The sequence below is a fragment of the Leptinotarsa decemlineata genome, unplaced genomic scaffold (assembly GCF_025532065.1).
Source record: "Leptinotarsa decemlineata unplaced genomic scaffold, Ldec_3_MD MMD2_tig00001393_RagTag_RagTag, whole genome shotgun sequence".
NCBI classification, from domain to species: domain Eukaryota; kingdom Metazoa; phylum Arthropoda; class Insecta; order Coleoptera; family Chrysomelidae; genus Leptinotarsa; species Leptinotarsa decemlineata.
The window spans coordinates 4610876-4626447 of NW_027412562.1; the positions used below are offsets into that span (position 1 = coordinate 4610876).

A 15572-nucleotide genomic window follows, 5' to 3' on the forward strand; every position below is an offset into this window, starting at 1 on the left:
ATATCCAGAAAGAAAGCAGCCATGTACGTCCATTTTCTTAGAGCTGGCTCGAAATTTAAAAGAATATGGTTCATTTAAAAAGCCTGTTTTATCTCGAAAAAAAGGAATCTTCAGAAGAAGCCCAAAATAATGTTTTACAAGCAGTTGTTGAGAACCCTGAAATATCAACTAGGCAAATCGAAAATAATGTAGGAGTAGCCAAATCCACAGCTCAATTTATTTTGCGTAAAAATAGATATCACCCCCATAAATTTAGGATTTGCCAAGGACTTAAACCAGGGGATTTCGAACGGCGCCGAAATTTTTGCGAATAGTATACACGCGCGTGTGAAGAAGATTATAATTTCCCTTCAAAAATAATATGGTCCGACGAAAGTATGGTCACTAATAATGGTATCTTCAACCGCCGCAATACGCATTACTGGGCTCAGCAAAATCCGCGTGTTAAGAAAATATCAAGACATCAAGAACGTTTTGGGTTTAATATGTGGTGTGCAATTTTAGGAACTAAAATACTAGGTCCGTTTTTTTACTATAATTCTTTGACCGCCGAACGATACCATCATTTATTGCAAAACTATGTAGAAGACTGTTTAGATAATTTACCTCTGGCACAGGTCAATAACTGTTGGTTTCAACAAGACGGTGCTCCTGCACATAATTCTAGACAAGTTCGAGAGTATCTTTCGCAGCGATTTCCTGGAAGGTGGATTGGAACCTTTAGTGAAGTGTCTTGGCCAGCACGATACCCTGACTTAACCCTCTGGACTTCTTCATATGGGGTTTTGTTAAAAACTGGGTTGCTCAACATTCTTTTGAAACTGAACAGCAGTTACGAGAATGTGTAACTGTCGCATTTAACAGTATAACACCAGAGATGTTACGTGATGTTTTAAGTTCTACAGTTAGAAGATCATACTTATGTTTGGAAAATAACGGAAACCTGTTTGAACACCTCCTTTGAATTAAATAAAAAATGCGTTAATTTCTTTGTTGTTTTCATTACTTTAAAAAAATCATTATTAACCTACTTAAAAATACATTTCAAAAATAGAAAAAATGCAATTTTCCCTTAAACTAAAAAGAAAACAATGGCATGTGTTACATCGTTGAATTCGTAATAAAAAATGGAATCAGATACAGGGTGTACTTTTTTTTTGGGCTATTTAAAAAAATAAAGTTGATGATGGTTTTTTGAAAACGAAACGTCGGATATAAAAACTAAAAATACCATCGTGTAGTACCTTGAAAGTGCCACTGAAAAAGTGTTATTCGTTTTTTGATGTCTTTTCAAATGAAGTCAGAAAAAAATAAAATTGATATTGTCAAATTCTCGTTTTTCCCAAATATCTCAGCAGGCCATGAAAATTCTTCAAGTTTCTAAACGGCATGTAAATAAGCTTTAAAGAACACAACTTTTTCCTAATTTAACCTAAGCTGTATCTCCAACAGGTACTGAGATTCCCATGCTTAGGATCCTTATCTTGGACACACTGTATAATAAAAGTGAATTAAGTAAAACCCATGCGCAAAAAAAGTAATGCAATGCCCATCGTGGTATTAGCCAGGAAAGTAGTTACTTTATAACAGGCGTTCACTGGAAGGTTAGTACTCTGTAGTTACGTTGGGAGAGATGAAGGTTTCTGAATATTTATTTTCTTAGGAATAATGACATTTTTCGGTAGTACTTTCGCTCGTCCTGTAGAAAAGAGCATTGATAAAAGTTAATTTAGTTTCTTATATTCTTTCTTACTGACTATATCGTCCCGATCCATGATTCAAAAGTCACTCTGTGTACAAACAATATTTCTTAGAATATAGAAAAACATATCCCGAAAATCAAAACTGTTAACAATAATGACGTAAATTGGCGGTACAAGTGAAATTTGTTTTTATACAAAGTGAAAATGACATTTTAATGGTTGGCAATAAACAAAAATAGAATATATAGAGTATTTTGATGCTGTAAGAATAGATTTAATTTTGTAACAGTATGTCTACTAGAGTAGGTGAAATGTTATGTAGAATTAGAAGAAATAACAATGACATTATCGATTATAGGCATGTAGGATATCTGCAAAAGGTGCATTATGCAGATAAATTGATAATTTTATTGTGAATAATCTTACCAGACGATGTTATGATATTGCAATATACGTTTTAAAAGTGTCACTTCAGTTTTATTTGATCAAAATGAAAATCAATAAATATAACATCAAACCTTCCCAGATTTCCGTTTTTGCTCATACAGTGCATGCTAGAGGTATAGTTCAAGTAAACGATATAGTGCAACCTACCTTCCAACAGCTCCCCTTTAGGGGAGGTTAGGTTAGGCGTATACATTATCGAACCATCAGTCCATCCTGTATCAGATCGCCTCTTGCGTTCATAAGGTTTGTTTTTGACTATTTAACGTACAGTTGAGAAAGGAATTTCGGTCAAATCTGATGTTGCTTGTAATAGTTTGTTTCCCTCGAAACCAAACTGGAGACTCAAACATACTCTCTATGTTTTAATATTCAATTGCAATCTTATTCACTGGTATCTCTTTTTCGCATTGTTCATCATCGTTATTGGAATCACTACACTGGAAAAAGTCTGCGTTGTTATCACACTCGTTATTATCACACTCGTGCTTCCTTGCACAGTAATTGTGCAAGGAAGCATCATTTTAAACAGATAAAAAAAATTCAAGTAATTATAACCGTACCAATATCGAATTTCAACACTCAACACTCAAATCAGTTCCTGAACTGAACATTGATAACACGACGGCGATAACCATCTATTCGTCCCCGGAACATGACTTCAAATGTAATTTCATAACTCTTCAGCCTATCAATAAAGTCCGTTAGTTAAAATTATCCAATACAAACCGCCAATTCTACGGTCCACGTGGACTACTTCGTAGCCGGTTCATTTCTATGTATTGGTTTATTTGGCCTTTGAGAGTATCGCCAACTTTAAGTATGCACAATATCGTTTACTTCGACTATACCCAAATGTGTTAAGGGTGGAGAATTGTTTTCTAAACACGCCGTATAGGCTTATACCCAATTGTTTGTTAATATTTTTGGTCATCAACAGAAGTGAATGTTATTGTCGTTGGTGACATGCGTGATTCTTTCTTGTTCTCGTGTCATTTTCTGCTTCAGAAAATCTGTAAATATCTAGTGGCACAGTTGATTCTGATAGTTGATCGAAGATATCAGAGATTTCGATATTATAGTGGCTGTCGAAAAAACATGGATTCAAGAAGGAGTTGAAGATGGAGAAATGGTGGACACAAAATTAAGTTATCATGTTTTGAGAGCTGATAGAGACCTTGGTAGAACATAAAAACGGTGGAGGAGTTTTGATAGTTATCCGAAAAAATTAGAAACTATTGAACATTGTCCGGCAGTGCACGTCTTTTGAGGCATTAGCTATATATTTTTAAATGATTATAAATATACAAAATTTCCAATACTTCCAACAGTATTGGTAATGGATATTACTGGAGTTTTATCCTAACACCAAATCGTTATTTTCAACACCTCGATATGTGTTTCAGTCACCAAGTGATCATCTTCAAGAGGAAAATTAACCTAATTCTTTTCTTGAGTCTACAGACTCAGAAGCGATGTATGATAAATTTTTGGTAAGTTCAAAAACAGTGGTATCGAAATCTGTTAAATTTTTTGGTAAAAGATATACGACATGAACCGTCTAATTTCCCTTTAGTTTCATTACGCGAGAACTTATTTTTGAAAATTTCCATGAATTTTTGGGAAAGTGAAAAGATAAATATTCATAAATGGAAAAAATTCACTGGTCTATAATCGAAGTGGAGCCAATTTCACGAATAGCTATCTGAAACAAAGAATTGCTCGTTGCTTGGTGATATATTGTGTTGAAAAATGATTTCGTGAATTTTTTTGTGATGTCAAAATTTGTTACAGTATTTTATTGAATTTTCTGTTATTTTTCAATACAAATGGCAGAATTCTTGTGATGGAACGTTTTGGATAATCACTTAGAAGTGAATGCACAACAAAAAATTGGTGAGTTATTTAAAATTAATAGTTTTGACGTATCTGTCACTTATTAAGTACAACTTTTTTCTTTAAGTTCGATGATATTTCTCATTTAGATTACAAATTCGTCAACAATATTTTGCTTCTCAGCTTTCTCTAATAACTTTGAAATATTAAAGTATATCTTAATCAAATTGAACGTAACAAAACTAAAACAAATTTTTATCGTTCAATCTTTGGGGTTTTGAAATTTAAATATTTTTAAGAATGTTCATATTCGAATAGCGTCAAGGGTTTTTGAAATGTTTGTGATAAGTTTTGAAAGAAACATTAGGAAAACTAGAGAAAAACTTTCGCGTTCCCATGATACCCTTGAATATACAAAAACAATGGACAGTTACTGTTGCAGTGAGAATGCAGAATGTTGATTGGTTCATTCATCAACTCATTATTAGCTATCGTTATTAGTTTAAGGTTGATTTTAATTCAGGTTGAATTTAGTAGTGAGCTCAATAAATATCTGTTAAAGTACTACACAGTACTTTATGTATTTCTCTGAAATCATTAAAACAAAAATTAGTAAAGGTAATGACATAATTTATCAGATAGGTACTTCATGTCAAAATAAAGTTCAAATATTTGTGACGGATACAAATCAAATTTGAATTGAATTGCTTACTTTTATGAAAAATGACTCACTTTAGCAAACGATATAGTCACTTCATAATAACGATAAAACTGGTTATTAAAAATATGGAACAGGAAATGAGGTTAGGAGATTTGAGTAATAAATTGTATTATTTATTTATTTACGGTATTTCCTATTTCTTACAAAATAATTAACAAATTCACACAAATTTACTGTAACAATAATCTATAACTATCAGCTAGATGTAAAGAAAAAATATAGAAAAAGGCAAAAATAAGCCAAATAATTTAAATTTTTTACAATATTTTTAAATGCCATCAAAGAACAATTAAAAATTTCTATATATACTTTAATGTGTTTTGCAAGTCTCAAAATTCCACCTATAGTCTCATTCTGGCTATAGCTGTTAAGATAAAAGGGTACTTTGAAGGGTTCTGTATTTGTTGTTTGAAGGTGGTGTTTCGTGGTGTATTTATTTCATTAGTTCGGATTTACATTGTCTAACATGATATAATATGATTTGATATCTCTGAAAGTACAAATTAAAATTGAAAAGAATAGCTGAAAATAACAATTACGGTAATCAAAAAACCCTGAAAAAAATTAAAATAAAATAAAAATTAGGCAACAAATTGAAAAATGAACAAATAAAATGAAATTAAATATCGAAAGATTCCAAGCCAAGTTATTTCACGACGTTTCGATTGTTAGTATCCACAATCATCTTCGGGTAACGACTGTCAGTCATAACTTAATTGTTCAATTTTTTTGCTTAATTTTTGATCTATTGTAATTATATTCCAGGGTTTTTTTGTTTAATATAATTGTTATTTTCAGCTATTCTTTTTAGTTATCATTTTTATTAGTTCCTTTAGAGATTTCAAATCATATTAGGGTAAACTGACCAGTTATTGAACAGTTAAGATTTCTTTCAAATTCAAACTCACGTGAAAATTTTGTTTTTAGACCTACGGATGCCAGCAAATCACCAAGTAACTAACCACATTCACTTTTCAATTAAGACATTTTTTTGGCAGACAAACAAAAAATCATTGACAAAAAAATTAGTTATTGGAATATTTTTTTCATTTTTTGGGCAAGATCAATTCAGTTATCGGACATTTTTTTAAATTTTTTATTCAGACAAATAGGTAGAAAAAGGAGTTCAAATATCATGAACACTTTATAATCTATCTACCTAGTTATATTGTGCATATTCCTCCTTGTACATGTTGAATAATTCATCTATTTTCCTCCTATATCATAATCAGACGATGGAAGCCCGAACTAATGAAATTATATATTTCTTGTTCTCTTTGAATTCACATTGAAATTCATAAGTTCAAACAGTTCCGTGGAATTAATGCTACCATTAATTATTCTGTGGAATAATGTAAGATCTGATTCTAATATTCTATGAGCCAGACTATTCTAGTTAAGAATATTCAATATTATTTTATAGTTTGTTATATTCACCAAATTAATATCTCATTTTATATGCAGAGTACCCTAAAAACTTATTTTGAACACTTTCAAGCAAATCAATCTGTTTAAAAAAAAATCTGTTTAAAATCTGTTTTTCCGTTAACCAGCTGTCGCACCCCTACTAACGACAACCCTTAGAAGTCTAAACTTGTGCGAGGTAAGGATTAACGAGGTCTTACCTTTTAACGTGTGATTCCACATTATATGAAGGGCACCAAATTGTGGAGTTGTAATCGATTATTGATCTAACAATCGAACAATATATGATTTTTAAAGAAGGGAGAGGTAAATAGATAAAATACTTTGCGGATCTAGTGAAACGTAACATTCTTAGTGCTGTTGAAGTAATATTGGCTGGATAGAGTTTGAATAACATTTTTGGATCAAGAACGATTCTTGGAACAGTTTAGAGAATTTTCGATTTTGAAAGAAATCAACATGAGAATGTCATTTTTTCAAAATAAAAAAAGCGAGAATAGTTTTTTTGCAATGTTTTTTATCATGGTGATCATTGATATATTCAAAGGAAGCATATATTTTGAAAAGCATTTCAACCAGTTTACATAAAATTGTTCGTATTCTAAATCATTTCAATTGCATAAAGAATTCGAAAGCACGTAAAGTAATTTGAGAATAAATCTTCGTTATTCTTCATCTTTTTTTAAATGGTTGGAATAATAATAAATAATATCAAAATATCGACTCTAGCTCCTTTGGCTTCGGAGATATATACGAAAAAACCTAAAATTTCAGAATTTTACTTTTTTGCTGTGACTTTTTCATTTGCATAAATATTGAGAATCACTTTGCCATTGAAACTTCCATTGTACTATCCGAATATGATATTATAATGTTTATACAGGGTGTGCTCAGACTTTGGGCAACCTCAATTTCGAAATCTTCAATGAGTCCTGTATTTTTGCAACTTTTTGTAACTTTTGATAACGTGAAATGAAAGTTTTTTCGATGGTATCGATAATTTGATGACCATCAAATAAATTCTTACTATTTTCTGTATCACAGCTTATTGCCAAGCACCTGAAAATGTGGTGATATCAGAAACCTCTTATATGTACACTGAGATTTTTCCACAACTTCCAAAAACTCAAACTTTCATAGCCGGTCTCCATTTTGGCTCCCGCAGTGTTCAATCGGAAGTCGTTCATCAATAAAAAATACGTGACATAACAATTTTTAAATATGTCAGATTATAACAGTGTCAAGTGAGAAAATTCTGAATACCAGTTGATTTTCTCTTATCTTTCTCATCTTTATTTGTCCTGACGAAGGTAATTAATTTACCGAAAGCTTGACGGATAACAAAGAGTATTCTTTGTAACAGCCCTATCAATCTGATTTATTTCAAATCTGATTTAGCTTTTTTTGGTGATCAGTGTTATAGTTGATTCATGAATTACTTAGGAAAATGAATCGTTATTGTTATTAATCAATTCGTTCAATTTTCAATTTGGTACTTTCCCAAAAATGAGTTACCTTCGCCACTCAATTTTTTTCTAGCGATATTGAAATTGAACGTAAAAAAATACTGATCCGCCATGAGATCCAGAGACCAACCTTTCCTAACCGAGGTTATGGACACCATAGCCTCTTTGAGAGATTCCAAGGGCTCCCCCCCGGACAAAATTCTAGATCATATCGTATCTAGCAGGCGAACTCCTTTGAAGAACGCTTCTCTGCAAGTCAAAAAGGCCCTCAGAACCGGACTGAAAACCGGCCTCCTCAAAGAAGTTTCTGGAAAGTTCAAATTGGGGCTCGATCCAAGAGACTACGCGGTCTTCAAAAATTTCCGTCAGTTGGAGAGGAGCGGCGGATTGCCATTAAGAGAGAGTAGGAGAGGTAGAAAAGGACGTCGAAAGAGAGGAAGGAGCCGAAAACGCCGAGGAAAAAAGAAGAGGCGTACTCATGGACTTGCAGATGAATTGTTCAATCTCCATGAAGAAAGTGAGTAACTCAATATATTTTCTTGTTTTATTCAATTCTATACAAATCTATTCACGTTGCTCAGGTCTACAATTCAAACACTAGGAAAACCTGTAGTAATAATAATTTACGTAGCAAATTCGAAAAATACTGGTTTTGGGCGAGTATCCAAAATACTAAGACGAGCGAGCCGTAAGCGAGTCCTGATGGAAGTGTGCAAGTCCAAAACACTGTTTTAGGACGTGTTGCGTACCCTATTTTTTCGGCAACCGCGAAGAATAACAAATCAATCAGACACATTTCTTCAGTAAACTTCTTTGCAGAACAAAACATTTTAATTCTTATTTGTTATCAGCAAATAACTTAGCTGAAGTTTGAGGAATGCCATAGCCTGTATAATTTTTAGGATTTGGTAAATTAAAGAATTCTACCATTGCCAATCCGAGATTCCAAAACTGTAGATATCAACAAGTTGAATCAAACATTTTTCTTTTTTGTAAGTCACGAATAATGTGGAGTATGGGATGGGCGTAAAGAAAAATATTGTCCATACAAAAAATTGACCAACTACAATAAAAGCTTTTCTCAATATGCGTTTTGAAAACTGGTATTTCCACAAGCAAAATGTTTTCCTGGTTTAATGGAATTATTGACAATTTTGTCGCTACTTGAAAATGAAGCAAATGAAGTTGATACTTTTATATTCTACAATCGTTATATTTTGTTATACCTACCTTTAGTATTAGATATGTTTCATTATCTGCTTTCCTAATGAATTTGTTGATCTGCTCGCTGTTGAAAACTTCTGATTTCTCTACTCTGTAACCAACATTTTTCCTTTTAAGAAATGCGATAACCTTTGAGAAAGTGGCTGTTTACATATTGTTTTTTCACTAGAATGGTACTTTTCAACATGGAGTACAGAGTGGACCAAATTGTACACTTCTAAAGGAAAACTCCTGTTTTCAAACAAGATATATGAAAACTGATGGCTATGTCTGAGAATCAAATTTCATGACAAACTTAATGGAGAAAACCGCATATCGATATCTATCATCGTTTCTGAATTAAAGCATGTTTTCCGAAAATGTGCATTTTTGAAAAGTTGCTGCAACTTTTTTCCTGTCAGAACCTTCTTTTTTCTATGAAAACATTTCCGAAGCACTTTTTACGTAGAATTCAATGGCGAAAAAACAATTTTTTTTCAAATATCAAGTGTGCGTTTCAAAGTCTACATGAAAAATCTAAGAGCTCTTGGAAAAACATCAAGTGTGCTACATTTTTGTAAAGGTAATTTCAAGCTTTATTGAATTAAATAAATATTTAAAAAATTGTTTTCCGTCAATAACTATTGATATTTCATTTGAAGAAATTAGTTTTTTCAACCACTGAATTCTACGTAAAAAATATTTTCATAGAAACAAGAAATTTTGGACTTGAGTCCTGTATTTTTTGTTAAATTTAAGGTTTAAACCCGAAATTTTATTGAATACTCATTTTAAATTTGTAATTTTGTTAAAAATAGCTCGTTTGGGCTTAAATACTTGTTCATTTTGTCACAAATGAAATACAATAGACCAATTTCAAAACCAACATAACCAATAATAACAAACATACAGATACTCAAGATGAAAATTGAAAAGGAAAATATTTTTATCAAGCTGACATGAATCTTCTAAGTGAAGTATTTGAAAAAAGTCTTACTATGATTTTAATCAAAACTGGCAAACTTTAATTTCATTAGTTCACTAGTTTAGTGACCCAATATTTTTTCTGAAGAATGGTTGGTTGGGTAACAGGATCAATTTTTTCTTAAAAAAACAACTGAATTCTTCCCGACGCTTCGAATTTAATTAAATTCTTCAGGGACCTGTAACAATGAATTTTCATAAATATACCTCTTACATTATTATCGTTTCAATTTTACAAGAAATAATGAATTCTCAGCTGAATTACTCACAAAAACGTAGTTTCTTCGTGTTAGTAATAATAATAATAATAACAATAATCGGCTTTATTCATCGACCAAAGTAATAACATACAAAAACTAAAATAACGATGAGAGGCGAAGTTCAGCTTACGCTGTTGAAAGGACACAAATATACACAGACATTCCAAAAGTTAACTTATAAAAAGAATATTTTAAAGGTATACGAAAAAAAATTAAATAAAATAGACAGAAAAAAGAGAAAAAGCTGCAATAAAATATCACAAAAGAGAACATTAATGGATTCAATTGAATTATCCGACTAATTTCAAAAGAAATGTCAGTTTCTTCTTGAAGTTATGCAGCGTGTAGTACCTGAATCCTATATGGAAAGTGCATTATAGAGGATTGAATTATATATAAAACATCGAGTGAAACAAGCTGTGGAGTGTTTGGAGATGATAAATTCACCACGATTTCCAGTTTTAGAGTGACTCTGTGTTTCAAATGTTGTCATTGATTAAAAAATAAATACCATCTCATCAGAATCACAGATGAAGCCATTCGTTTGTTTCATGTCGTTTTGTGTTGTCTCGAAAATTTGGTTGTTGCAATGTTTTTATTTTTCATTATGTATCTAATATGTCTGATGGTTTTTGAAATAATCATATTATTAACATGAAGAAACTACTTTTTGGCGAGTAATTTAAGTAGGAATTTATTATTTCTTGTGAAATTGAAATGACAATTATCGTAGAATGTAAACTTTCACAGCGGATATAACTGTCTGAAGGCTATTTTCCGGGTTTCCTGGCCGTGGTCTGCAGGTTTTTATTCCTGTTGTATACAACGTTGGAACGCCTTTGAAAATGTCTACCGCGGCAGTAGACGAAACATCTGGCATAAATACCTGCAAACCACGGCCAGAAAACCTGGAAAATAGCCCTCATACGATATTAATCCTATGTTTTTTGGGAGATATGCTCATGAAAATTCATTGTTACGGAGCCTTGAAGAAGACTTCAATTCAATTCAATTCCGCGAGGAAATAATTGTTTTTTTGAGAAAAGATTGATACTGTTACCCAACCATCTTTCTTCAGTTCAATTTTATTGTTTGTTTTCATTCCTTCCACATTTTATACAGTAGATCAACTTGCTATTGCCTAGTTGGTCTCCCTTATCTTCAACCTTTTTACTATGAAAAATAAGACAGGTTAAAGTGCCTAAGTATCGCGGGAGCCATGAGAACGACCCCAACTGCAGCACTTGAGGTCCTACTCAGACTTCCACCATTGCACATCTACATACAAATAAAAGCTCGACTTATGTAGGAGCAAACCCCAATCAGCCAGTCGCACGGTGCAGAATACTTGAAACTGTATAATGAACTGAAGGCAGATCCGATATTAGGAATGCCCATGGATAACAGTTCCACAGTAGAACTTTTAAAAAGATTTCAAAATCATCATACCAAGTAGAGAGGACTGGCAAACGGCCTGCCGATAAAAGCGGATTAAACTTGGTATACAGATAGCTCAAAGACCCAAGAAGGAGTAGGAGCCGGTATATACGGAAGCCTTCATGTGCTCTGTAAATGCGAAGCGATAGCAAGGCTGAGACACGTCAGATGCGGGGAAGAGAAACCAGAGGCTACCAGCTATATAAAAGGGTCAGTATCAAGGCTATGGAGTCTCATCAAAGAGATCAAGCTAGACTATGAGCTCTAATAACCAAGTAGCATCACAATAGATCTGAAAAGGTCGCAGTGAATCAGGCCATGGGCTAATCTAATCTAAGGTAGGAACCTTGAAGGATACCTCAATACTTCTCTATCAACTGAACCCGTGACAAAGCCAAATAAAATCGTTTCATAGAGTTTCCATCAATTTGCAATTGACGTTTTATTTCCTTATAGGCAGTCCAGAGCCCATGGACAGAGGCAGACGCGGTAGACGGAGGAAAGGCAAGGGACGCAGAAAAAGAAGGGGAAGCAGACGAGGTAGGCGAGGCAGAAAGCACGCAATGGACGCTGCAGAAAACGAGAGTGACAGAAGCTCTCACTCCAAGGAAGTAATCCATAAATCTTCAGAAGAGAAACCTAAAACAGCCAAAAGCCAACAAGGGAGAAATGATAATGACAGAAATGATTCTAGTAAGTGTTATTTTCACAAATATACATTACGTTCCTGTTTAGTATCCCTGGTATAGCAAGACCTTTAAAACTCTTGATCACGAGATATTGTGTGACAAACTTGTCTACTTTGGTTTTTTTTCGGAAAGCAGTGTCACTTATAGGAAACTATCTGAAGAATCGTGCTCAAAGAGTTGTTGTGGATGAAGTTGTATAGGATGATCTTCTGGTATCAAAGGGAGTGCCACAAGGATCTAACTTTTGACCTTTGCCTTTTATCTTGTATATCTGTGATTCTTATTCGTTTATGAAAAAATGCAATATACATCACTATGCAGACGACACGCAGTTATATTTCTCTTTTTGGGCCTCGTCATTCTACATCATCTCAGTTATATATTGATAGGGATCTTCAAACCACCTTTTTGGCATTTCTTCAACTCACAATCTCTTGTTCAATTCTTAAAACTCTTTAATAATGTTTGGACCTTAGAAAACAGTATTTATGGACCTAATTTAAAACAATCGGATGATGCTTCGATTACAGTCTATTCAGAATAGTTGTCTACGTTTCTCGTTTGGTATCCAGTAATATCCTCAGCAATGCAAGAAGCAGAATAGTTAAGAATTGAGAAACTTAGAACACTATTCACCAACACCCACATACAAATCGTTCATATTCACCCTCTGCTTCTCGTATAAAGCACCCAATAAGTATAATCAACTACCCTGTGAGTTTCGATCTTGTACAGTTAAAAACTTCAAAAAAAGCCTGAAGACTTAACTGTCTAGTCTCTTGTCCGTTCCCGACCTTGGCAATACAAAAAAAAATTCTACAGCGGTTGAATCAACTAATTTTCTGATCTTGTTTGTCTTCATTGTCAACTCGACTATTTTTTCGTTATTGTTATATAATATAATTATTGCTATTTCCAGGTTGAGTTGAAAACAACCTTAGCTGACACTCCACCTATTCACGGTTATACTGAAAATTGTTTCATTTTTCTTCTTATTGTCTGTTTTAATTGTACTTTTCATGGTGAATAAAGACGTATTATTATTATTATCGTAAATCCTTAAGATACGCTACCAATAAACCCGTTGTTTTTTTTTCAGTCCGTAGTGACGCAGACAAAGGACATGTCGATATTGACAGTTTGGGGAGCAACCACTGCTTTCATGGATTACATCAAGAAAATAATCACCCCTACGGACCCCAATCTCATGGACATTATGGAGAATATTACGACCACTGAAATTGAAATTTAACGTAACTAAGTGTTCTGTGGTGCAGTAGAAATGTACCTGTATTATTTTATACATTGTCTGGATATATCTACGCAATAAAAAAATATCGATGTATTTTATATTATTTGTTGCGAGATTTCAGAAAAAGAAAGGGGAAGTACTGGCAAAGATTACCTTATACAGAAGAGACTTGGCACGGAACAGCAACCAATCACTTTTTTAATACGCTTTCATTAGCTTCACCTGTATGTATATATGTATGTTTGTTTGTAACTCTCAAGATCGGGATCTGTATTTGACAGAATTATCGACATTATTGCTTGATCTATTCGCGGGCAGATGGCGCTGTACATAACCTCCTTGATATAAATCGAACTGACTTTAGATGTATTTCTTCATTTGAAAAGTGTTTTTTTATTAATATGCGCGCCTGCTGCCTTATTTGTAACCCTACTTTGCGCGCCTGCTGCCTTGGGCTTGGTAGCTGATTTTCAGGCTCCCTCTCCGGAATCGTAATTGTTTTAAGCTTATTCAAAAAATATATATGTTTAAATTTTCAGTTCGATGGTCTCTGAAAGCGTGTTTTTTAGTTTTTTAAACTATATTTATTGTGATTGTCATTGAAGATACGTCATTAATGTTTGATTTTAATCACATTACAACTCACTAATAGTATAATAACACATTTTTTCTACACCCGTACTCTAACAATACACTTATATGACCATAATCCGTTTCATAATGATATCCATTATGATACAGATTTTTCATAACGAAACAGATTATCAACCAATAGAAACCCAACAACAGAATCCTGTTCCTTTGTCCTAGATTCTAAACTGAGTAACTAATTGCTTTATTTGTCAAAATCAGTTTTCATATTACCTACCTATATTATCAAAATGTCTGAAAACAGCGATATAGAAGGAATACCATCGACTCCAATATTTTTAAAAGATCAGATTAATTACAGTTGTTATATTCAATATAAATATAATTAGAATCTTTATAGTTTTCATATATCCATGATAATACCATTAAGTTTGTGTTTTTTTTTAAAAATATGAGTTAATTACTGTAAATGTGTTCAATACAAATATAATATTTATAGTTTTTCATTATTTATCGGGTTTAGAAAAAATATCGTATGCAACTTTCATGTAATGGTTATTAATACACTCGCATATACCATACAAAACTCGCCTTCGGCTCGTTTCGTATCCCGGTTAATGCTCGTGTCTTAATAATCATCATTACATGGTCGTTGCATAATATACTATTAATAAATAACACAAGAAAATATACTATTTGGTGCTACAGGTTTTTCCGGGTTTTCCTGCAGCTGAAAAAGCAAATGCGCCACTGGAATCAATGAAGTCGCCCCGGAGCGCCAATTCATTTTTATTGTTGTTTTTCTTTTTATTTCTACCAATGTAGAAATGGGGAGCTTTCACCAATGGGGAGTTTTCAAAATAAAATGAATAAGAATTGACTGCTTTCTGTGCTGAGTAGATGTCAAAAGAGGAATGTTGGATGGAATCACTTTTTTGAATGGCCAACTTCACTTTCTCAACATCCGCTCACAGCACAATCAATTAATTAATCAACCAATCAATTCTCACTTTTTATCCAGTTTTCCTAATATGATAGAAACCGGAAACAACAAAATTTTGAAAGTGGTCAATGATAAACAGTTTGGGAATCTCTGGTTTGAAGGATACCTGTTTGCTTACATCTAATGACCTGGCAACATTTTTCTCAATATCATATATTTCTTTAGTCGAGGGCAGGGGGTCTCCAAACTACGGCCCGCGGGCCAAATCCGGCCCGCCAGTGTCATCAATCCGGCCCGCGACAGCCAATGATTTACTGTCATCAATCTGGCCCGCGACAGCCAATGATCACCTAATTGTTGTTACTATTGCTGTGATAAGTTGAAGAAGAAAACACAGAATGATAATTACTCGGTTTTACTTACTTGCAAGGTAAAACTTAACGACAGAAATGATGACAAAGAAAACTTAACTTAAGTATCTAAGTTTAAGCATATTAATAACTAACAAATAATTTGAAATGAATCACAATCACAGTAAAACAAAAACACTAATGAGATTTATATAATTGTGATTTTTCACCGACAATACTTTGTAGTTGTGGATCAATTTTACTTGTA

At 33.1% G+C, this 15572-nt stretch overlaps 1 protein-coding gene across 1 annotated transcript; it reads left to right on the forward strand.

Annotated features, from left to right (window-relative positions):
- Positions 1-3881: 3881 nt before the first annotated feature.
- LOC141482497 (uncharacterized) lies at positions 3882-13513 on the forward strand. Its single transcript, XM_074175853.1, has 4 exons — positions 3882-4043; positions 7669-8112; positions 11936-12172; positions 13268-13513. The coding sequence occupies exons 2-4, from the start codon at positions 7707-7709 to the stop codon at positions 13405-13407; spliced, it is 783 nt and encodes a 260-aa protein (XP_074031954.1). The 5' UTR covers positions 3882-4043; positions 7669-7706; the 3' UTR covers positions 13408-13513.
- The last annotated feature ends 2059 nt before the right edge of the window (positions 13514-15572 follow it).

What these genes read in the sequence shown, in the direction of transcription:
- LOC141482497 (XM_074175853.1), top strand. Translation starts at nt 7,707, where the DNA reads ATGAGATCCAGAGACCAACCTTTCCTAACCGAGGTTATGGACACCATA. An exon ending in GTTCAATCTCCATGAAGAAA is followed by an intron (nt 8,113 to 11,935) that starts GTGAGTAACTCA and finishes ATTTCCTTATAG; the next exon opens with GCAGTCCAGAGCCCATGGAC. An exon ending in TAATGACAGAAATGATTCTA is followed by an intron (nt 12,173 to 13,267) that starts GTAAGTGTTATT and finishes TTTTTTTTTCAG; the next exon opens with TCCGTAGTGACGCAGACAAA.